The sequence below is a fragment of the Phyllostomus hastatus genome, unplaced genomic scaffold (genome assembly GCF_019186645.2).
Source record: "Phyllostomus hastatus isolate PE091 unplaced genomic scaffold, TTU_PhHast_1.1 phas_scaffold_1066, whole genome shotgun sequence".
In the NCBI taxonomy this organism is placed as follows: domain Eukaryota; kingdom Metazoa; phylum Chordata; class Mammalia; order Chiroptera; family Phyllostomidae; genus Phyllostomus; species Phyllostomus hastatus.
The window spans coordinates 9,617,193-9,642,278 of NW_025334004.1; the positions used below are offsets into that span (position 1 = coordinate 9,617,193).

At 45.2% G+C, this 25,086-nt stretch overlaps 1 protein-coding gene and 1 pseudogene across 1 annotated transcript; one reads left to right on the forward strand and one right to left on the reverse strand.

The window, feature by feature from the left end:
- Positions 1–776: 776 nt before the first annotated feature.
- On the reverse strand, positions 777–23,541 carry LOC123829030 (sodium-dependent serotonin transporter-like). The gene is made up of 13 exons (XM_045854514.1): positions 23,208–23,541; positions 19,480–19,614; positions 18,817–19,036; positions 17,958–18,096; positions 17,279–17,413; positions 16,840–16,943; positions 13,607–13,734; positions 13,239–13,351; positions 12,424–12,555; positions 11,307–11,406; positions 9,756–9,856; positions 5,629–5,796; positions 777–851 (listed from the first exon to the last, which is right to left on the reverse strand). The coding sequence occupies exons 1-13, from the start codon at positions 23,539–23,541 to the stop codon at positions 777–779; spliced, it is 1,884 nt and encodes a 627-aa protein (XP_045710470.1).
- Positions 20,125–21,422, forward strand: LOC123828995 (annotated as a pseudogene).
- Positions 23,542–25,086: the final 1,545 nt, after the last annotated feature.

The following is a 25,086-nucleotide window of genomic DNA, read 5'->3' on the forward strand; positions in this document are numbered from 1 at the left end:
CACCAACACTGCAAAAGAGTTCCCCTTTCTCCACGTCTTCACCAGCACTTGTTGTTTGTTGATTTATTAACTGGTGTGAGATGACATCTCACTGTGGTTTCAATTGCATTTCTCTGATGATTAGTGAAGTTAATGTTAGAACCAAAACCATAAAAATCATATAAGAAAACATAAGCAGCAAGATCTTGGATACTGCTCATAGCAATATTTTATTGGATATATCTCCCCAGGAAAGGGAAACAAAAGAAAAAAAATAAACAAATGGGGCTAAACCAAACTAAAAAGGTTTTGCACAGCAAAGGAAATTATCAAGAAAATAAAAACACAACCCACAGAATGGGAGAACATATTTGCAGATATATCTGATAAGGGGTTAAGATCCAAAATTTTTAAAGAACTTATAAAACTCAACACCAAAAAATAAAACCCAGTTAAAAAATGAGCAAAGAACCTGAATAGACACTTCTCCAAAGAGGACATACAGATGGACAATAGACCTATGAAATGATGCTGAACTTCACAAATCATTGAAAACACATATGATTTTGATTCAGTCACACTGGACAGCTACTGTATTGGTTGTTGTCATTTTTTTATTTGACAGTCTTAGGGAAAAGAGGTCAGTGCCCCTGACTAGATAGTCCGGTATTACATGTTTTTTTAAATTCTTGCTGCATGCTGGTTGAAAATCATTGACTCAGAGGGAGAAGAGGCATGACTTGTCAGAACTGGAGGAAGAGGTTGTTAGGAAGCCACTTTCCTCTCATTGAAGTGTTTTATATGGTTTTCAAGCGGATATCCCCACCAGGAATTTCTGTTGGTGGTTCTGGAGTGATACTTTTGATAATACGCTGTTGGAAAAAAATATGTTAAATGCATTCTTATAATTTAATAGTATTGAGAAAATATTTCAACATTAATATTAAAACAAAGTTTGGATAGCCTTTTAATGGCATTTAATAGTAAGATGGAATAGTCTCATTGGCTTTCCTTAAGAAAGGAATTTCCAATTTATTCATTCTCCACTATGAATTAAAATCAAATATTTAGGAACTACAAGTATCTATAAACTCATTATGAAAGTCATTACACCATTAATGGGAGAAAATGGAACTTCTGCTGGCCTATTACATGCCTTTGGAGACCTGGGAAAATGCATCTTTTTCTCTGGAAGAAAGAGGTTCCACGTGGCCACACAGGGCTTGGGGAGCAGAGTGAGTGCTGGATTCTGGCACCCTCCCCTGCCCTCCACCCAGCATACACACTGCAGGCTGAAGAACACAGTGCTGTCAGCCCATCACAGCCAGGATGTTACTGATGTAATGAATCTACCTATAAAAGAATACTAGTTAGTTTGTAGAAGGGTGCAAATCATCACACAGTTTCAAAGATGTGACCATTGCAATCATCACTCCCAAAGTAATCTCATGCTTATGTAGTACTCATCACAGGGACAAAAAGGCTGAGAATTTCCACATTAGAAACAGGAAAGGTACACAGAAGCTTTAAGACAGGTCTGAAACATGCTTAGGCTTATGGATGAAATACACAGCCTGCCTTGGAAAAGCATCAGGGTGACATGAAGCAGCTCAGAGATGCGGAGGAGGACAGCAGCATGGCAGGGGCTTGGAAAAATCTTCATTAGGTTGCTTTGGAAGATCTTTGATGGCAGAATCTGTCTGTGTGGTAAGCAGGCAAAACCAGATCTGAAAGTATCTTTCAATTAACTGATTTTAGGTGAAGCTCTACTACTTGTTCTTTTTATTTTGGATTGAAAAACTACACAGTCCCTTTCAATCTTTTTTATTTTTGGGTTCTAGGAATTTGTTCTTCTTTAAGGAGCAAGGCTTATGGAATTCAAAAAGTTCCATTTTCATAGTTAATGGAATGCACAAAATTTCACATGTGTTGTTCCTAATGGCCTAAGTAGTCCAATCCTGACATTGGTTTCACACTGGAAACCAATTTAAAAAGGAGTTGCTGTAGGCCCCCCAGCTCCCTGGACATGTGAAGCCTGTGAAGCAAAAGTTCACAGACCGTCCTTCCCCACAGAGGAATTTGTAACCTGATTAAACAGGATCATGTAAGCTGATTAAAGAGAGTATGTAACCTGATTATACAGAATTATGTCTTGCTAATTGGGAGCTGGACACAGAACACTCTAGCTAACTAGTCACAAGTGTTGTGCAAGAGAGGAGAGCACTAAGGTGTGTGGTGGTGCAAGGTCCACAATGAACCACATTGTAAAGTGGAGTAGGGGTCCCCAACCCCTGGGGCCATAGACTGGTACTAGGCCTGTGGCCTGTTAGGAACTGGGCCACACAGCAGGAGGTGGGCAGCAGGTGAGAGAGTGAAGCTTCATCTGTATTTATAGCGCTCCCCATCACCTGCATTACTTACTGCCTGAGCTCTGCCTCCTGTTAGGGCAGTGTGGCATTAGCTTCTCACAGAAGCGCAAACCCTACTGTGAACTGCTCGTGCAAGGGATCTAGGCTATGTGCTCCTTATGGGAATGTAATGCCTGATGGTCTGAGGTGGAGCTGAGGTGGTGATGCCAGTGCTGGGGAGCGGTGCAAACACAGGTTATCATGAGCAGAGAGGTTTGACTGCACAGAGACCATAATAAATCAATGGCCTGCAGACTCATATCAGAACCCTATCAGTGAGTGGCAAGTGACAATTAAGCTGCATCTGGTGGCAGACTATAAAGCAATACCCCCTCCATCCATAGAAAAATTGTCTTCCATAAACCAGTCCCTGGTGCCAAAAGCTTGGGGGCTGCTGAAATGGAGTATTTGGCTGTTGTACCTCAGCTCCCACCACTGCCCCCCCCATTCTGCTGTGCTTGGGGATGCGGATCCCCCCAAATACCAGGCTCACCTTTGTTTTTCATATCTGGGCAGCATTTCAGTTGCCAAACTACTATTGCTCTCAAAATTCGCCAGCTCTGGCCTTCTGCAAGGTGATAGATAATCTAAGAAATGGATCACTGTTGGATGCTTACTCATTAGGGACCGGTTTCTTTCTGTAGATTACCAAGGACTTCCTGAATGACCTGTTCAAGCTGGTGGCTCCAAACCTGAGCCTTCCAGGCTGCAGGTACTTGTGATATCCTCCAAATTGTATGTGAGCAAGTGTTGGCTCACTCCACAGACTCCAACCATGTGTGTGGCCAGGGCCCGAGAGAACTAAGAAATTTTCCTTTCTCTTAGTCTTCTTTTCTTTTTTTACCCATACCAAAATTTCATACGAGGCCTCCCTCTCTCATAGATAGAATGTTACAGGTCATCAAGTATGGTATTTGTGAGGAATTGTAGTCCCTTGGTGCTCTTGGCAAAAAAAAAAAAAAAAAAAATCGCATGCCTTATCCCTTTCAGAGATTAAACATACATATGGGCATACTAAGGCTTTTGCAAAGTCCCACAATAAGAAATCATATTTAGCTTGCCTTAGTCCAGCATTCTCCAAAACTTTTTAAACTATATAATCTTTTCCTCCAGCAGTAAAGCCTATTGATATCCCAGGAAACTACTTCTCCTTAAAATACAGGGTCTGGCACAAATAACACCCCCTTTTTATTACAAAATCTTTTTTTTAAGATTTTATTTATTTATTTTTAGAGAGAAAAGGGAGGGAGAGGGAGAGAGAGAGAGAGAGAGAGAGAGAGAGAAACATCAATGTGCGGTTGCTGGGGGTTATGGCCTGCAACCCAGGCATGTACCCTGGCTGGGAATCGAACCTGCGACACTTTGGTTCGCAGCCCATGCTCAATCCATTGAGCTACACCAGCCAGGGCTTTACAAAATCTTTTAACACAAAATCATAAGCATGTATTTCCGTAACATAACAATATCACACTTAAGCACACCATATGACATTTTGGGTGAAATGTTCAAATTAAAACTATAAATTATTACACCCATATTATTACCCTACCAACCACTCTCAAGCAGACATTACTTCTGCCGGACCCTGAATATCAACATTTGGGAAATGTTAATCCAATCCAATGAAACATTTTAAAGGCTCAGAGAAGGTGAACAACTTCTGAGTTGAGATGAGTGGGTCCTCTCCCTCCTAGTCCTCCTTGACTGGCTATGTTATGATGCTCCCTGGTAACCCACTCTTCCCTACCTGGTGACCTATGGCAAGGATGGCCCTAAAATCAGCCTTACCTCTATTACCAATAGATCAGAACTCTGTTCATCATATGCCTTTGGGTGGCATTTCCTTGCGGCCAGCAAGGGGGATTTGCAAGAATGATGACCAAGACTTGAGATGCAGTCTGTGACCAAAGAATACTGACATTTATTAACCTAAGTTCCCACCCCTGACCTTGGCCTCTGAATTTGAGTTGATAGAGCCAGTGGACCATCATGACTGCCATAAAGGACAACCCAAATAAGCAAATTCAATGACTCTAGGTCTGATCATGTATTTTAAGCAACGCCAGTCTGAGTTCCTTTGCGAGGAATGAGGTTGTTACAGGACAGATTTGGGTGTAGGAAATTAGTAACTTCTTGCAAAGTTCTGTTCACCTAGAATTTGGTTTTCCTTTTTGGAAAAAGAAATGAACTCGGCTTTCAGGAAGAGCTGATGTTTAATTGCCTCATGTTCTCTTACTTCTTTAATTTTATTTTTAAATTATTTTTATGCTTACCTGAGGACATACTTATTGATTTTAGAGAGAGGGGAAGGGTGGGGAAGAGAGAGGGAGAGAAACATCAATACAAGAGACAAACATTGATCTATTGCCTTTTACAGCACCCTGATCAGGGATCAAACCCACAGCCTAAACATGTGCCCTGACTGGGAATCGAACCCACAACCTTTTGGTTTACTGGATGATGCTTCAACCAGCTGAGCCATACCAACCAGGATGCCTCATCTTCTCTTGCTTCATGTTTCTTTTAAAATGTTTTAAGAAGATGATTGTGTTGGTCTCATGTTTAAGTTTTGTATCTAAGAGCCCACAGACCAGCCTTCCTATCCACCTTACAAGGTATTTTGATAACAAAATGGGATAAAGTACATGAAGATGCCTTGAAAAATATACCATCTTATACAAATTGTAAGGTTTTGTTATTAAAATTTTTATAGCCCATTATTAATTACTGAAATGAGTCTTACTATAATGGTAACTTTTTCACTCTAATGGCTTGAGCTAAAATTATTATGTTATTGCAACATCCTTATTGAGTGATTTTCAAAATAACTCTTGTTGAAAATGACCACAGATATTTTCCAGCATGATCTCCACCTAAATCAAAATTTGTGTATTGCCTGAGATACCAATGATTCAATGTCCATGCCAAGGACAAGCAGGAGGCAAAGCAGTTATCTGGTAAAATCCGGGGATGATACACACACCCCAGGCTGCGTGCTACAGTGCTCCCAAATGACCATCTCGCTCCTTTGCTGTTGTATTTTAGGAAATACCATAAGGTGACAGTGGCAGCAATTAGAGGTCTCCATAGTATATGTTATATAAATATATAAGGTGAATGTCACATGGTAGACTTATCTCCTGTGAATGGAACATAACACGAGAACACTGTTTTTTTTTTTCCCAAAACAATGACCAGTCTGAACACACACACACGTACACACGTACACACATGCACATACCTCCTTCAGTGTCCCCGGAGTGACGACCAGCCGGTACGTGATGTATGTGGGGATGCAGATGAAGGAGGAGGTCCCTATGCAGTAGCCCAGGATGACACTCCAGTAAGGATAAGTATACGTGAATAGTTGTAGCTGTGGCGGGCTAATCAAAAAACTGCAAATGATGAACTAAAACAGAAATTCCAAGAAACATGAAAAACCTTAACAACATTTGTGCTGCCAGAGGCAGTTCTGATGCCATGAATACCAAATGTAATGTACTTTCCCAATATCAAATGTAATACCAAATGCCATGAATACCAAATGTAAATGTAAGGTACTTTGGGGAAATTCCTCAAATGGGATGTATCTTTGATTCAACTCTGGCACACAACGTTCACTGATTTTAGTGCCCAATTTTCTGCAGAGATAAAACAGCCAGGTGCTTATCTTGATTTTTCTCCCTACCGCCCACCTCAACCTGTATAGTGGTGATACCAAGACCTCAGAATGTTAATTAAGGGAGTTACAGCACCCTCTTCAGGACAAAGGGGAAGAAATTGACATGCATCAGAAGTGATTTGGGCCTCCTCTTACCAGACAGTAGAGGAATAAGCCAGGGGACCGCTGCATGGCCCCTGCCAGCCTAGGGCTTCCTATTTCTGTCTGCACTGCTTTCGTTTCCTCCTGCATTCCTCAGCTGTGCTTGTGTTTGGTCAGATGGAAGGCATCTATTCGCACGAGCGATAATAAGGATCTTAAGACCTGAGGAGGACTTGGGCTCCTGAGTGTGTTCCTTCCGTCCCCTTTCCGAGTTCTCTGCTTTCTGCATTAAACACCCTTAGCCTGAGGTTTCCACCAGCATGACTGTGCCAGGAGACATCCCAACAAAGAATGATGGCTTGCTCCTGGCCCTCGTAATACAAGGAATAACAGAAGGAAAACTCAGTTTACTGTACTTTTTACTTGAAAATTCAGTGAAAATTTTGAGCAAGAAAAATTCCATGATGTGCTCCAACACTCAGCTTAAGAGTTTTCTTATTTCAGTTTTGTTTCCAGAGAGAGTGTAAATATTGGTTTTTGCCTACTAACCTCTGTGCCAAAATTGTTATTTTGATTTTATTATTTCACAGTCATAAAGAAGACAGTAGTGTAACTTATTTGTGTGGTTAAACATCTATTTATATCCTTTTTCCCCTCTGTCTGCAGGTAATAAAATGGGAAATTGTTAAACGCATGTCCATCTTTCAGACAGTGTTATCCTAACTGCAGGAGAAAGTTTTCAAAACAAGAGCCCGGCCAAGGGCAAACCTTCCTCCGGACTTGCTCTCCTCACTCCCAGACTCAGCAGCTAAGAGACTTTCAGAACAGGGAAGAGGGAGTCTGGATAGGAGCCATCCTGGCTGTAACTCATCTCATCCTGACGTCAGGTGTGAAACCCAGTACAGCTCAGGGAAGCCCCAGGCTCTTGCTGGGGCCAGTACATGTTGCTTCAGACACCTCTTTGCACATCCCAGCCTCTCCATGCTGTATAAAATATATTCTTTTTTTGTAAGTTGGCTTCAGTGAAAAAGAATATTTTTAGTGAGCTATACTCATTGTTTACCTAAAGCAACCTTAAAAAGCCCAGAGCAGGGAATTTGTTAAGTAATCCCAGAAGCGGGAGACAGCTTTGCCTCCTGATCATCGTGCCCTGGTGCAAGCACCTGCCTTCAGAGGAAGTGAGCAAAGTGAACATCACAGGAACTATGAGTAATGTGCCTGAACCCAGACCCGTGTGTGGGTTCTGTGGGGCGTCAAAGCTCGCCAAGAGTTCGCACAGTCTGCTAGACAAGCAGAAATTCACGGAAATGAAAATAGTGAAAGCCTGGAACCAGTATGAGGGTGAGACATGTGAGGCACTCACTCCAGGCCCGATGTTTAAGGGAGTGCCAAATTTTCAGTAATCAAGGTAAACGGTATTTGAGTGCAATGTGTTAAAAAAACAGGATCCAGCATGGCCAGAGTAGAGTCAGGTAAGTCAGGTAAGTCATCCCAGTGTAGGGTCAGATTCTGTCTCTATTCCAAATGTTGATATTTTATTTATCAGAGATTTTTTACATTAATTTCAATTTTAAAAACTGCATTAAAATAGCAGGTATCTTGATTACTGCCCTGGCCGGTGTGACTCAGTTGGTTGGTGTGTTGTCTCATACACTGAAAGGTCATGGGTTTGATTCCTGGGCAGGGCACAGAGCTAAGTTGCTGGTTTGATCCCTGGTATAGGTGTGTACAGAAGGCAAGCAACCCATGTTTCTCTTCACATTGATGTCTCCCTCTCTCTCTCTTTCTCTCTCTCTCTCCCCACACCTCTAAAAGCAATGAAAAAATGTCCTTGGGTGAGAATTAAAAAAAATTTTTTAAATAGCATTTATCTTGATTACTGAGATTTCTGGTGTCCCCTTAAATTTTACGCCCATGTTGGGTGCCTCTGTTGCCTCTCCCAAATTTCAGCCCTGGGTATCATTTTCTCCCTGACTGGGGAATACTACAGTAAAGAAACAAACACAACCTCTTCCCTCAAGGAACTAATCCACTGTCTCTCTCCTTCCTTTGAAAAACAAATGAAAGGATTTAAGTAGATCATGGAGAAGCTCTGGTAATAATATAAACCCATTTATGTCAGGACTTCTACTCCTAGTAATGGCAGCCTAGGTGATTCAGACCAACCTTCTCACTGAAAATAAAAAATATGTTTTTAATTTATCTAAAAGGAACAGGTTGTTGATAAGGAAATAAGGAGCTACCAGGCCAAGATCTAGGGGAATGCTGGAGCACAAACCATAGCCACCAGTTCCTGAGAACTCCTGCTGCTTGGGTTGGCTTTGGTTTTGGAAACCTCTGGGGTCCAGGAGAAGGGAAGCAGGTCAAGGAGGGATTCTGGGGGGAGGCACAGGCAGCATTGCAAAGGTAAGCTGAGCATATGGCTATCTTATAGATTGATGTGTGGTACAAAAAGTACAAAAATAAAGGGCTGCCCTGAGAAAGTCAAAGCAGACCACAGGAAGGGCTGTTTTCAAAGAAAGGGGAGGCACAGCCGCATGCCAAAGGCAGAAACATGCTAAGAAAAATGGGTGACCCAGAAACTCCTAACTGCAGCTGACTGAAGGAGGTCTAACAACTACTCTGGCTCCAAAAGATCAAAAATCACAACCTCCCCTCCTAGCACCAATAGAATTACAGATAAATGAAAGAACAGGACAGTAGTCCCTCCTGCTGCGCAGTGTCATTTGACCCCAGGCTGCCTCCGAGTGCACTTGGAGTGTTGGCAGGGCACTCTTCCACCTTTGGGCAAACATCTCCTACAGATGGACACCAGGAGGACACACAGGGACATGTGCAGCAACGATGAAGTGAATAATGAGCACATCTTGGCAGATGGCCCACCCTTGGAACTGAACTTTCTCACCCAGGTCCTTGGGCAACAAATGGATTCTACTTTTGATTCAGGTCATGCTTGAGGACATGTGTGTGGAGCTTCTTTAAGAAAATGGACACAAAACTAGTACTCTTCTCAGGGCCTCATGAGAGGCACAATAAATCCTTTCCTGGCCTTGAACAGTTGTTACTTGTCGTGTGACCTTGGACTGTTTACTGAATGTCTCTAAACCTTAGTTCCTTACATGTAAAACAGGATATTATAACTATGCTACTTCATAGAATTGTTGTGAGGGTTAAAAAGCATTGGGTGTAAGTCTTGCACCAAGTCTGGCCTGGTACTTAATGTCCTGTGAATGCTATTTATCATTGTCACGGAGCAGGGTAGTGAAGCAATAAGGTGACTGAAGCTTAGATGGCTGTGGTGTACGAGGCCAGAAGAGTGGTTAAGTGTGGGGGTCACAGTGACTGGGCTGGGATACGGAAGGGCTTCTGAGGTGTCAGTCATGTTTTTGTTTCTTGGTATGGCTTTACAAAAGTGTGCTCAATTGTGTTTTTGTTTCTGGTATGGCATACAAAAGTGTGCTCAATTTATAAAATTTCATTGAGATGTACCTTTGTGATTTGTACATTTTTCTATATATTTTTCACTTCAATAAAATTTATTCTTTGTAAGTGTTTGAATGGGGTTTTCCTCCAAGACCAGAAGGAGAAGAAAAATGGTAACTCACCAGGAGAAACAAAGGGCTGATGGCTATCCAGCAGGTCTTCCAGAACCATCCAGGGCTAAAGCCCAGCATTTCCTTCACATTGCTGCAGAACTGAGTGATGCCTAAAATCACCCGGAAGAGAAAGAGATTGATGGATTGCGAGAGGATGTGAACTATCTGATTCCTTGATTCTCAGGGACAGAAGCAGCTCTGAAATTCCTCAGGAGAGGGTTTTAGGACACCAAACTGGTTCAAAAGTGGGGCAGAACTTCATTTCAGAGCAAGCAACATCCTTTTTCCATAGAGGGAAGGATAAGTGGACATTGGGGAGGAACCTAAAGCCCCCTCTTGGTGTCCACGCTACCTTTCTAAGATCTCAGTGTGTATTTTATTTTATTGTAACTGTAGAAAAGAAAGTTAGGTTTTGTCTAGGAATGATGAACCTGCTTGACAAAGACTGACTTTGACCGTATAACCACGTACTGGAAACTTCCAAGAAATAATTTTAACCACAGTGTGGACCATTCATGCCCCAGATCACAGTCACAGTTCTTCTATAAAAGTAACTGGCATGGAAGTGAGAAGTGAGAACTCTGGTGGGAAGTTGAGAAGGGGAAGGAGGGTTGCTTTGTGGTTGCTTCCCTGAGAGCACCCAGCAATACCTCAGGTAGGTCTACAGTGATTCACACACTTGAACTTTGTCGAATGAATTCCTGAGGAGGTGGGGAGGATTTCTTATTAAAAAACTGGACTCACATGCAACTCAAAATATGGGGACCCCTTCTTCATATTATGCATAATGACAAACATGCTAATGCTGTTTTATCATCATAGAAACTAGGAAAAGGAATACATTTTCAGAATGAAGTAAGCACTTCTTGATTTTATGAAGAGAGACATCTCTGAACCCGGTTGTCTTTACTTCAATTGCCTGTACCCTTCCCTGCCCCCACCCAGGGGCTCCTGGGACCCCTTCCAATGGACCCTTGTCAGCTCATTCTCTGTGCTCCTTGTGGTTCCATCCTTGTCAGATTCCACCCCAAGATCAGAGGGGGTTTCTCTGGGGCAGATAATCCACACAGGAGCATTCTTCCCTGTGTGCCTCTTCCCTAGAAGATAAGCCCCTAAGCTCTGTCTCAGGGCTCTGGAGGGTGCTCTTGCTTACAAAACTTAAATTGAGGGTCACTCCACATAACAGCAGAATATGGCCCACTCTGCAGATGCATTCACTATGCATTAGTTCTTTGTGTTCTGTCCAGTTCTCAGAGCCAGTCAGGATCATAAGCATCCCCTATGGATGAGCTATAGGGAACCACTTCAGCCTGTCTCCAGTGGGGAAACATTTAATCTCAGAAGGAAAACACATCTTCCCAAGAGTATGAACAATAGAGAGTGCGCAAGAGATGATGACCCATTTCTGAAGAAGACCCTGAGCTGAGCTGCTTTTCTTAGACCCACCAGGAGGTGACATCTCGTACACTGCCCTGCCCTTTCATGAAATGAGCCCTTCTGTATTCTGGTGGCTTACAGGCTGATGTAGAAAGGATTGTGGCTGGGGAGGAAGTGTCTTACCGTAGAACCAGAATACAGCAATTGCTTCTATCAGTGCCACAGTGAGCACGGCGGGCCCCGTGGCATATTCCTCCAGCAGCTTCACCACATAAGCCCCTCCCTGCAAGTGAGAACATGAACCTGGTTAAGGGCCCCAGAGGCATTGCCTCCTCTTTATGATATGAGCCAAAGAAGCTTCTTAACTACGGATAATTTTGGAAAAATTCCCACTTAGACCTAATATGAGTATCTCTTGGACTGGCCTACTCTGGGTGGGCTAGATTTCACCCCATCAGATGCCTGTCCCCTCCCTACTATGCACTCTCTTCTCATTTTCTCTCCCCACCAAGTTTTAAGAGACAAATTCAAAAGGGCCTTCATCTATTTTCAACTTTCTCCAATTTACCAAATACCTACTGATTACTCTACCTTGGAGAATCACGGTCCCCAAAGACTGGATCTGGGAGAGTCTACAATACCAGACCACTGAGCACATTGGCCACAGTTTTGCCTTCTGTCCAAACTCACAAATCCCTTGGGTCCTGTTCACGGTCCCACCACCCTACCAAAGCTCTACAGACACTGGGTCACGGCTTGAAGATCCATATCTACAAAACCTGCCTTGAGTCAGGACACAAGCCTGGGATGCCTGTGGGTACTATCTGATGCCTGCTTTATAGTTTTACAGCATTTGCTTTGGCTATCAAAAGCAAAAAATCATCGGAGAGGGTCTTCACCATTGCAAGTTTTCTGGAGGAGACAAGGTGACATGACAGACATGAGATGCCGGCCTCCAGATATTCTGCATATCAAGACATGTGGACAATGTTGCCCCAAGAGCAGCCCTAAGAACTGGAAATAAACTGGAAAAGCAAGTCTTAGTTTTTCTACAGATATTCTGCCAAGCCTGGAATCTAGTTGGATCTGCTGTGAAATGCAAAGAGCCTCCAGATATCGTGCACAGAATCCACAAACAGATGCCACCAGAAACAACTTTTTTTTTTATCCTTGACAGACTTTTTTATAAGCCCTCCCTTTGACCCCAAAGCAAGGGCACCATGTGGGATGGAAGGAAAGGAATGGCTTCTTGTAGCATTCTCAGGGAGGCTGACTCAAAGCTGAGGGTTCTGGTACTCACAAAAGTCAGGGTGACTAGGGACCCGAAGAAGCAGGTAATGACCACACAGAGCACAAACCACTCTCGGCGTTTGGACCAGATGTGAGGAAACTCATCCAGCACAGCTGTAATCACCCCCTCCAAGCCTGCAAACTGAGAGGGACACACAAATGATTGCAGGAGGGCTTTGGGACAGATCTGTTACTTTCTAGGACAGCAAATATGAGGAAGGTATTAAGACTGCTGAGTGACCAGCTGAGCCGGTCATGACCCATTCCCCCTACTCAGCAGCCCTCGCTGGAAACATCTTTTCCTGTTTACACTGTCATTGAGAACCCATTGCTAAGGACATAAAGGAAAGAAAGTATGGCATAGGACAGGGCTTTTTCATGTGAGATTTCTTGGAGAGACTGGCTGCACCAGAAAAGCCAACACAAAGCTGAGACTTGTATAAATACTAAGTGCAAGGCGCTGAGCTCCATGCTAGGCATCAGGGCACTGAGACTCAAGAGTGGCCTTATCCTGGCCTTTAGTTGCTCTCATCTGGTAAAGGGACAGTGCACAATAATAGCAGTTCACATATGCTGAGCCACTGGCCTGTGCTATGTCTAGATACACAGTCATCCCATTAGAGACTAAGGTACTAGAGAGTGGTAAGCGTAGTTGATGAGGAGAAACAAGGGCTAGAGAAGCACTAGGAGGGAACAGCCAACACCATATGGAGCGGCCAGGATGACAGGAGATGGGTACAACTTCCTCTCTCTCCTCCCCCTCCCTGTCCTTTTTCTCCTACTCTTCCTCCTCCCAGAGCCAGATTTCCCTTCCCATTCACTCACCGTGCTATCCAAGCCCAGTGTGATCAACAACAAGAAGAAGATGATGGCAAAGAACGTGGATGCCGGCATGTTGGCTATGGCTTCTGCGTATGCGATGAAGAGGAGGCTGGGGCCTGAGACAGGGGGAGAGAGAAACCCATAGTGTATTCAAGGCCCTGGTACTAGGTGCCAAGGGAGCTGACCCATTGCACTACCACCTGAACACCTGGAAAGGGTTGAGATCTCCAAAGCATTACATTTCCCTAAAATCTTTGACAATTTTTAAAGAAACATTTAGAAATAATTCATGAGCTAGATACTGAAGAAACCCAAAGAACAGCCAAGGAATTCAGTGGGAGCAAGGGACCTAAACAGAACCAAAGTCCTACCCGCATCTTTGGCCACCTCCGACACATCTTCCTTCCTCATCTCAGCCATATATCCGAGCATTGTGAAAATGACAAATCCTGAAAGGAAGCTCGTCATGCAGTTCACCACACTGGTCACCAGGGCATCTCTGGAGCAGAAAGGTCAAGGGGGCTGAGACATTTCCAAGTCAGGAGTATAGGAGCATCTGCCTCCATACTGTGGTGGAGGGGGAGGGAGCTGCGGGGGGTGGGTGTTGCCAGGGGTCAGGGGGACAGGCTGAGCTCACAGGGACTTCAGCTGGTCCTGGTGTCCCCTTCCCTCCTCCCAGTGCCCAGCCTCTCACACTGGTTGGATCAACCTTGAAGCACAAGCTGCCATTATCACCATGCATGGTGAGGGAGGACAGCAGGTTAAGGGGTGGTTTTAAAATACAGTCCTGTTGAGAACCAGCCCAGAACCAACCTCTTGGTTTCAAACAAGTCTTGCTCTAAAGCAGTGCCTGGGTTTGAATGGAAGCCAGAAGGGGACCTTGGCCTCATATTTGTGAAGTTCTCAGATTTAGACTTTTGTCATTATATGCAAATGAGGTTATGAGACCACCACACTGATATCCTACACTTTTCTTAAAAATCTTTTTTAATTTTTATTTTTAAATATTTTATTGATTATGCTATTACAACTGTCCCATCTCCCCCCTTTATTCCTCTCTGCCCTGCACACCCCTTACCACCCACATTCCCTCTCTTCAGTTCATGTCCACAGGTCATACATAGAAGTTCTTTGGCTTCTACATTTCCTATACTATTCTCAACTGCCCCCTATCTACTTTCTGCCTACCATTTATGCTACTTATTCTCTGTACCTTTTCCCCCTCTCTCCTTCTCTCACTCCCCTGCTGATAACCCTCCATGTGATCTTCATTTCTGTGACTCTTCCTGTTCTAGTTGTTTGCTTAGTTTGCTTTTGTTTTCTTAAAATTCAGTTGGTAATAGGTGCGCGTTTGTTGTCACTTTATTGTTCATATTTTTGATCTTCTTTTTCTTAGATAAGTCCCTTTAACACTTCATATAATAAGGGCTGGGTGATGATGAACTCTTTTAACTTGACTTTGTCTGGGAAGCACTTTATTTGCCCTTCTATTATAAACAATAGCTTTGCTGGATAGAGTAAGCTTGGATGTAGGCCCTTGCCTTTCATGACTTTGAATGCTTCCCAGCCCCTTCTTGCCTGCAAGGTTTCTTTTGAGAAATCAGCTGATAGTCTAATGGGAACTCCTTTGTAGGTAACTCTCTCCTTTTGTCTTGCTGCTTTTAAGATTCTCTCCTTATCTTTAATCTTGGGTAATATATGATGTGCCTTGGTGTGTTCCTCCTTGGGTCCAACTTCTTTGGGACTCTCTGAGCTTCGTGGACTTCCTAAAAGTCTATTTCCTTCACCAGATTGGGAAAGTTCTCCTTTATTATTTTTTGAAATAAGTTTTCAATTTCTTGGTCTTCCTCCTCTTCTGGCACTCCTATGATTTGGATGTTGGAACATTTAAAGATGTCCTGGAGGTTTCTAAGCCTCTACTCATTTTTTTAAAATTCTTGTTTCTTCATTCTTTTCTGGTTGAATGTTTCTTTCTTCCTTCTGCTCCAGACTGTTGATTTGAGTCCCAGTTTCCATCCCATCACTGTTGGTTCCCCGTACATTTTCCTTTATTTCACTTTTCATAGCCTTCATTTTTTCCTCTAATTTGTGACCATATTCAACCAATTCTGTGAGCATCCTGATTAACAGTGTTTTGAACTGTGCATGTGATAGGTTGGCTATCTCTTCATCACTTAGTTGTATTTTTTCTGGAGCTTTGATCTATTCTTTCATTTGGGCCATTTTTTTTTTGTCTTGGTGCACCTGTTACGTACAAGGGGTGGAGCCTTAGGTGTTCCTCAGGGGGAGGCAACCAATGTCACTGCTCTGTGGTGCTATACATAGGGGAGGGGCCCAAGAGGGAAAAATGTCCCTTGTTCACTGTCTGCCGGATTTCAGTCACTTCCCCTGCTACCCATAATCAAATTGGGCCCTTCTGGTGCTAATTCCTGGGTGGGAAGGTTTGTGTACATTCTAGGACCCTGTGGGTCTCTCCAGCAAACTCTCCTGTGAGTCTGGGAGTTTCTCCCACTGCCAACTCAACCCCCATAGGTGTTTTCGGTCAGAGGTTTGAGCTTTATTTCCCTGCACTGGAACCCTGGGTTGTGTGATGTGTATCGCTCCCTAGTTGTTCCTCCCAGTTTATCTGCACATGAATGTGGGGCTGCCTTGTATACCAGCCACTACCTTGCCCACCCCAGTCCTCCAGCCACTGCCTTGCTACAAGTCCTCTCTGCCCAACCAGATGCCTGTCTCCCCCCGTCCTGTAGGTATGGATGAATATTTCTTCTTTAGCTCCTTGGTTGTTGGACTTCCATACAGTTCGATTTTCTGTCAGTTCTCATTGTTTTTTGTTTTTAAATTTTTTTTGTCCTTCTTTTGGTTGTGCAAGGAGGCACAATGTGTCTACCTACACTTCCATCTTGGCCGGAAGTCCTGATATCCTGGCACAGAAGACTTCATTATAGGACTTGCAGATGGTGTTCCAATGCAAGGTCATGTTGCTTAGGGTGCACGTGAATTCCTTTTAAAAAAAAATAAATTCTGTAGTTGTCTAAGGAATAGCGTAAGGATTGCTGCACATTGCCATCTGTGACAGAACATTAAAGCAAAGTCAACTCTAAAGGAGATGAGTGATATTTAAGTCATAATTGATGCAATACTCTGTTTCATCAACATTTATGAAATGAAATTTTGCCACAAAAATTATGGCATTTTGTGTTAGTCAAAATAGTTCAATCATACTTTTTGTGTATATATACATACATAAATTATCACATTATAATTGTGTTGTTAAATACAATAAGTCAAATCTAAACATTTAATGTCTGTTGCAATTTCTATAAACCTGCTTTAGAATTTCTTAATGAATTATTTTAACATACAGAGACTCTCACAGAACGAAAGTGGCCTGGGACCTCTCTCAACCCCTGAACGGTCCCAGGCTCTGGCCATGGGTGAATTGGTCAGGGATCTGTGGTCCCCCTGGGGGTCAGAGTGTCAGTATGGCCTGAGCCTGGCCAGGTTTGAGGCCATCAGTTCAATCACGTTCCTCCAGACCAACTGACTTCTGCTCACCCCACTTTTAAGCTTTTCCTGGGGGGCCAAAAGGGTTGATACTCACTGATAACAGTTGTTGTTGAATTTGTTGTAGCTAGCAAAAGCCAGTAGGACCCCAAAGCCAGGACCAAGGGAGAAAAAGACCTGAGAGGCAGCATCCACCCACACCTGGAACACAGCAGAGGTAGGGTGAGGGCTGGGACTGGGGCCAACGCCCTCATGCCTGCTTCCACATGGCTCTGGGCAGGCATGAAGAAACAGTTCTCAAGGTTCATTCCGGGGATGGCCACACACTAAGTGCAGACAAATGTGACTTCCTATCATGTAGGCATAAACCAATGCAGTGGCCTCAACTGTACTTTCCATTCTTGCATTTCTGATTTAAAGCATTGCAGACTTTCCACTGAACCCAAATTTTAGTAGTTGCTACTGTCCTTTTCGGAGGACTAGCTTCATGTAGTAAAATGACAGATAGGTGCACACCATTCTCCTTGTTATCTAACCTTTGTCTCCAGGAGTTTCTGCCAGTTGGGTTTTAAGTAGAAGAGAACACCCCTCCAGGCTCCAGGGAGGGTGGCCCCCCTCACCAGCAGGACCAAAAGGATTATGTAAGGGCAGGTGGCTGTCACCCACACCACCTGTGAGCAAGGAAACACATTGTTACCACATGGATGTTGGTTTTTTATTCTTGAAAACCTCCAAGAAAGGAGGTCTACTTTTTTCCCCCCTGTAATTTTAGGAGGCATGGAGCTGTGGCAGAGAGATCACAGCCTTTAGAATCAGGCAGAGATCTGACTCACCACTTGCTGGTACTAACTGCTTCTAAACCCACTCCCCATTGGTGAAGTGGGGAAAGTATCTAGCAGGCAACAATCAAGTAGCCAGTGTATATAATGCACTGACCATGGTTCACGATAGGTTTTCAATAAATTATTGCCACTATTATTAATTGGGACATTACCAGTGGATTAAGGAAATTTTAAAAAATCATGTAATGGTTCTTCGGATTGGTCCATTCCTAGACTCTCTAACAGATTTGTTGAAGAGACTAAGCAACATGGAAGGTGTCTGGTGTAGAAGGAAGCAGTCTCCCCCCTGGCTGGGCTGTCTGGGCCACTGAGTTCTGAGTTTGAGATGCTCTGGGGCCCCTTGGCAGGCCTGTGTCAGCAGAGTCCTCCTCACCTTGCCAGATGTTTTGATGCCTCTCCAGATGCTAAAGTAGATAACAGTGAAGATCAGCATGATGCAGAGGACAAGCTGCCAGCTGATGCCCCCCAGGTCCTGGAGTCCTTTAGATCGGTGGATCTGCAGCACGTGGCGCCTGGGGTGAAAGAGATGGAAAAGCCTGTGAGATGGTCTAAGAGTGACCTGAGCGCACTGCTGGTGATACCTTCAGGAGGGTGCCAAGAGGAGAGATGGTCACTGCACTGCAAGCACCACACGGTCACCAAACATCAGCCAGAGCTGGGATCGGCTCTGCCTGTCCTGAAGGAAAGACCAGCATGTCCAGCCGACCAACCCGAGAAACATGCTCAGCCTAAAGGCAGACCTCCAGGGCTCTCCTGTCCTGGCTTGCACCTGACCAAGCAGGAGACATGAGCACCATGACTAGCTTTGGAGGACATGAAGATTTGTACGTGTGGGTACAAACAAACACCCTCTTTGGTCTGCCATTGCCTGAAATTCCAGCATCAAAGAATACTCCCCAGTCCAGGCATCTTCTTCCAAAGAGTGAATCCCACTTATGAAGTGAACACATGAAACCAGGAACTAGGTGAATAGTTTCAAACTATTGAAGTGGCCAGAGGCTTTGCTTCTGTGACACCGCTGAGAGCACAGCTGAGGAGGAAGGGTGGTGTTGAAGCAGGGGAGTCATTTTGGAATGTGAAGGTGGGGATAATCCTGGGCATGTTGTTGCCACCTGGCATGACACATCGGGAAGGACCAGGTGGCCAGGTTATGAGCACTCCCTCCAATGAAGCCAAACCCCAGGGGTGTGGCCAGCCCTCAACAGACTGTGTCCTCACCTACAGGCACTTACATGTAAAACTCCTCAGCAGGGGACGTGGAGTTGGGTGTCCAGGTGATGTTGCCCCCTGAGAAGTAGTTGGTGCAGTTGCCAGTGTTCCAGGAGTTCTCGCAGCTGGTCCAGGGCAGGTGGTTGGTGAAGGAGGAGATGAGGTAGTAGAGCGCCCATGCCATGATGGTGTTGTAGTAGGAGGCCGTGTAAAAGGCAATGATGCAGGTGGTGTACCCGATCCCTGGGACAGAGGGTGAGGGAGGCCAAGTGTAAAAGGCAGCCCAACAGTGAAAGGCTGAAACAGGGCCTGGGAGGGCACTGCAGTGGGGGGTGGGGTGAAGATGGGGGCTGCCACTCATTTCATTCCCCGAAGACTCCGAGAGGCTGCAGAAAAGTGACAATGTGGTAAATGATTTCTATGTATTTGCAAGGTTAGGAGTGTCAGAAAATGCTTGTGTGCTGTTAATGCTTTAAAGTTTTTCTATTCAGTTTACCTTTGTCACTTATTCTGTTTCCCTTTTACAGTCTTCCATCACTTGGGTAGTCAAAAACTTAATTACTGGGCTCCAGTTATGTCCCAGGGTTCCTCAAGGCCTATCTGATTCTAGAAGGTCCCCAGCTGCCACCCACTGATGGAAATCACCTCTTTCTTGGAAAACCCACCCGCTGAAGCCTTTCAGTTACCTTTGAAAATCGGGCAGATTTTCCTCCATATGGAAATGCATCCGTTTTGGTGGTACTGGCCCAGCACAAGCTCCATGTAGAAGAGCGGGATCCCCCCAAAAATGGCCATGATGGTGTAGGGGATAAGGAACGCTCCTGAGGCAGATGAAAGACAATTTTACTCTCTGCCCACCTCTGTCCCAGGAAGGCCCCACTGATCTGCTCCCAAGATCCACCAGAGAATCACAGAGCTGTCTAGGGTTCAAGTGTCATGAAGGCACCTTATGCTGAGTGACAAGCTGTGCTCCCCTGGCCTTGGCGTTTTGCCAGAAGTAGTCGTAGACTCAGGTCTACAGTGAAAGAGGTTTGGCAGGAGGCAGCGAGGAACCCAAAAGAAATCGGGGTTTGGGAGTCAGCAGGACAGGCACTGGGGCCAGTTCCACTTCTAACCACCTGGAGGGCCCAGGGCCACGTATCTTCTCTGAGTATTTCCTCCCCATGAAAGGACAAGGCTGAGGGGGCACTGAGGGGAGCTGAGGGTCCCAAATCCCAGCCATCCATCAGTCACTGGTGGGCTTAAAAACACCCACCCACCCAGACTTCCTGAAGCAGAAGTTCCAGGTCTGGGTATAACAAAAACATTTTTCTTTTCCTGTGGGAGCCACCAGGTTGAGAGGAGCGTGGCCTTCTCCTCTCCCCACCATGGTGTGTGCTCATCCACTGATACCAGTGTGCTTCAAAAAGGGGAGTCATCTGGCAAAAACGTCACTTTGCCTGCTGTGTTCAGGAGTCCCATTCAACCAGATATTGTGAACTTTTGTTCACACCAACTTGAGCAAAAACAAGAGACAGACCAATGTTGCCTGTGAACTGGCAGGTCATCAAATCAGAGCTGAGTCTTGGGATGCTGGCAGAGCAGGGGCTTGAATTCCCAGAGTCTGAGGTGGTGGGGCTCACTGCTCTGGCCAGGATGCTTTTGGAAATATGGGTTGTGAGGGCTACATGTCTGCTCCAACCAAATACTGGTGCCCTTTGCATCACAGAAGTGATGTGCCACCAGCTCTGCCCTGGCTGCCTCCGCCTTACCAGTGCTGGTCCTATCTAAAGGTCATTGCACTGAGGAGGTTCTTGAAATTCTTTCGGTGTGAAGATACAGTTGAAGGCTACAAAAACAAAAAGGAGGCTGTTTTGCTTCTTAAGAAACCTAAGGCCTGGAATAGCATCAAGAAGGTCTATGCCTCTCAGCGAATGAGAGATGGCAAGGGTACAATAAGAAACCACCGTGGTATCTAGCACAGGGGACCTTGCATCATCTATAACGAGGACAGTCGTATCATCAAAGCCTTCAGAAACATCCCAGGAATTACTCTGTGCAATGGAAACAAACTGAACATTTTGAAATTTGTTCCCGGTGGGCACGTGGGCTGTTTCTGCTTTTGCACCCAAAGTGCTTTCCGTAAGTTGGATGATCTGTATGGCACTTGGCATAGAGCTGCTTCCCTTAAACGTACCTACAACTCCCCATGCACAAGACACTCGATACAGACCTGAGCACAATGAAAAGCCCTGAGATCCAAAGAGCCCTCCAGCTCCATGCAAGAAGATTCATCACACAGTATTGAAGGAGAAGCCACTGAAAAGCCTGAGAATCTTGTTGAAGTTACATCCACATGCAAAGACCATGTGCTGAAACACCATTCTTTGCCAGGCCAAGAACTACAGCTCCAGAATGTATAAAAAAGCAGCAGCACTAGAAGCCAAATTAGATGAGAAGGGAGTTCCAGGCAAGAAGCCTGTGGTAGGAAAGAAAGGAAAGAAGGCTGTTGGCCTTAAGAAGCAGAAGAAGCCTTTGGTGGGTAAAAAGGCTGCAGTTACCAAGACACCAGCAGTTGAAAAGAAGCCGAGAAAAGAAACCCACCACAGAAGAAGCCTGCAGCATAAGCTTAAATGTGTTTATTCCATAAAGGTCAAATCACTGTAGATGCTAATTTTGAATAGAAACATGTCAAAGGCAACAAAAAAATGTTAAGCTCCTCAGGGGATTTGGATGCAACCATACACAGACCAGCATTTGGGACCCCTGTCACAGATCTCCTGTGAGGACGACCTGTGCAGCGGCTACAATAATATAAAAGTCACTGAGTTACTGTCTCTGTTCATCTGTATCATCCCTGCCTCCAGACACTTGATTACAGTTAGCTGTTTTCCGTAATTCCACTGAGCCAGGATGCTCCTTTCTGAGCCAGTTTTGCAGGTATGGCTGACCAGGGGGATTGTCATAGACTGAGAAAGGGTGGAGCTGCGGCATCCCTGGAGATGCTCGTGTCTCCTGGGTCTCATGGCTGAGGCAGAATGCAGAAATGCCAAGTTGAGGATTGCTCCCCTGCAGCCCGAGTTTTAGCCCAAAGGAAGGGTTGCTGTGATTTTCCCTGACAGTTTTTCCTTCCCTCAAGTGCTTCAAAAGTAGAAACCTGAAGTCAGTGCAACTTAGAAAGGTCCCACCTAGTTCACAGTCACTCTGGGGGAATCTGGATTGAGAATAAGAACCGCACTGTGTTGTCAAGGTGGCATTTGTCCAAAAGGTTTGGTTGCCTGGTTTTATTGTAGGGAATGAGTGTAGGGGAAATGGCTCCGGTGACCCAGCCCCTTAAGTAACGATCAGGCTAAAGGTGAGTTCTTCCAGGTGGGAGATAAGGTGATTCCAGCCTCTGCTCCTCCCAGGCAGGGAGTGCTGGGGTCCCCCTCCCCGAACAGGAGCTGCCTTTGCAGCTGCAGGGGCCATGGCCCTTAAGAGCAGCAAAGGCGGACCACTCTGGGTCAGGCCATGGACACAGATGAATTACCCCCAAAACCTCATTTTAGCTCCCCTCCCCAATCTGTTGCCAGAGCTCTGGAGTGTCAAAATAAATATCTACTGATTTGACTCCCGCCTCTATCCGTTTCCTATTCCGATAGCAAGTCCGCTGATGTCAGCACAGAGGCCTCAGACCTACTCACTCCTCTCTGGGGTGCCGTATCCACAACTACAGTCAGCTGCTGTTTTTCATAATCCACAGGTTCACTGCTCTGGGGGCACTGGGGGATCAAAGGAAGGACAAGTAATAGTCTCCGGCTATAAAAATCTGTCCCTCTTGTCAGAGATACGAGACACTTCCATGCATGGCTTAGGGTCAGCGTTAATGTCATGCTGTGACTGGGTTCAGCTCTGGATCCTGCCTGGGCTTTAACTTAAGACTCTGGACCTGAACTGATGCCCTTCTCTGACCTCACACAGGTGCAAAGGCCCGGGAAGGTGTGGACACCAGAGCTGCCTCCCAATTTTTCCTTACATGGCCCTACCCTCCCTGGACTGCTCTGAGCAGAAGCTGCCAGCAGGAGTGAGGGAGCTCAGCCCAGTGCTGCTGGGCATCCCCACATCTCGCTGACTGGAGAATGGAGCTTGGATCTTGCAGGATGAGAAGGGAGCTCTTCCACACAGGGAGCAGTAATGTGCTGACTGATGTGGAAAATCTGCTGAGGTCAGGTTTGGGAGATTTCACCCAACTTCACAACCCATAGAGCTTCGGACAGGCCAACTTAAAGTGTTGGCTCACCACCGGAGATTTATCTTTTAGGTAGCTTTAAAGTCTTAAGCAATCCCATTCCCAGACTCACATGAGTGGAACAAGACAGAAAAGATATGATTCCCAAGAGGCTCCATAGACACCCTCTCCCGGGTCAGAGCCTCTGCTCTGGCTCATGATACTGACCCCCTCCATTCTGGTAACATATGTAGGGAAAGCGCCAGATATTGCCCAGGTCCACAGCGTAGCCGATGACAGACAGGAGGAAATCCACCTTCTTGCCCCAGGTCTCTCGTTTCCCTTGGTGAACCTCAGCCACTGGGTCAGTGGTGGCAGCCAGGATGGAGAGCTGAGTGTCCTCTCCTGCACTGGGGCTCAGAACCACTGAGTGTCCACTGGAGATCTGGCCGGACTCTTCCTTATCCCCAGGGGTGGGGACACCTTTCTGTGGAAATGCATTTGCCTGACAGTCTTCTCCATCCTTACACATTGACAGCTCCTTCGGGGAGTTTAAGGGCATCTTGCTGGCTAGTGGGTGAGATTGATGCCCATCGGCCAAGGACTTGAACTGAAGTCTTGGAGCACGATCCCTGGGGGTCCTCAGAGCTTTACATCAATGGGACGGAGAGCTCTGTTGGGAGGGCGCACAGAGAAAGGAGAATAGAATTAGGCATTTTACATGGCTTTGGTATTAGCTCATCACACATCTTAAACTACACTGGTTAATGGAATTATAAATGCTTCTGTTAAATGTGAGACATCCTATTGGCTGTATGAGAGTCAATAAAATAAATTATGTTTTTCAACCCATATAAAAAATCAAACCACCATCAAGTAATTTGAAAAGGAAGGAAAAAAAAAAACAAAAACAAAAACAAAACAAACAAAACACAGCAAATCACCAAGGTCTTGCCCAGGCTCTATTTAAGAACAAAGAATTGAGTTTACCAGTAACCCAGAAGAATGTAAGAAGAGGGCTTGTTTCGACAAAGCCCCTCAGAGACTTACTTGGTCCTGGATGCTGTGCTGGGAAAAGAATCAGAAATAAAGAGGCAGTTTCATCCTGCAAGTAGATAAAGACAGTCCTTTCATTTAAGCTGAATACTCGAAGTATGTTTCATGTAAACTATAGGTGTGACTTAAAGACAAAGAGAGCAAAAGATACAGGTGAAAAGGCCACCCTTTGTGAGGCACCCCCAGACCCTGGACTTTTTCACTCTCTCTGTCACCTAGCTTTTAGAAGCTTTTGGGCAGCTTCTAGCTGCTTCTGGCTGTGTTGGGTCCCTCTGTGCTTCTCCTGTCTTTGTTCCCATTACACCTCCGTGAGCCCTGCTGGGCCTTACACAGTGCTGCTGCTCACCATTCTGTTTGCCACTCCCCAGCAACTCCTATGGCTTATCCACTGGTTATTCTGTGATAGCGGGCAGCGGGGCACCTCTCACCATGCCAGAAGAGCCAGGGAAAGTAGCTTGGTGGCTACAGATACCAGCATGGCTGGTGCCTCTTCCCCCACGCACCGTGGTGGGGAGGGCTGGGCCAGGGTCTCTGAGCTGTAGGCTAGGGTGCCAGCAAGTCAGTCAGCTTGCTTTCCTCTGGAATGAGGTCTGAGACGTTAAACATGGGGTAGAAATCTGAGCCCTTTTGAACTTTAAACCTATGGCCTATTATAAAATAATAAGCAACCAAAACCTTCCAGCTAATTTCATTTCTTCTGGGTCTGACCTTTTGAAACTCTGAAAACAGTTCGGGAGTTGAGACACGTTTCTGTTTAGCTCAGATTACACATCTTTCCAGGAAAAGACATCTAGGGATGACTGCCGCGCCTATTCATGACTGCACAGATCTGTCCTAACCTTGCAAATCCAACAGCCAGAGGACAGCTGGGAGTGGGGAGCTACTAAAAATGGCAGTGTATGTTCCCTACCTATTTGAGGCTTTCAGGGAATATAACTTAACTATCCACACATGGGAATGTAAAGACAAAAACGTGATGAGGGAAGAATTAGAACACAAAGTAGTAGATTCACACTGATGACTATGTACGTACGTAAATATTGGCAAGAGG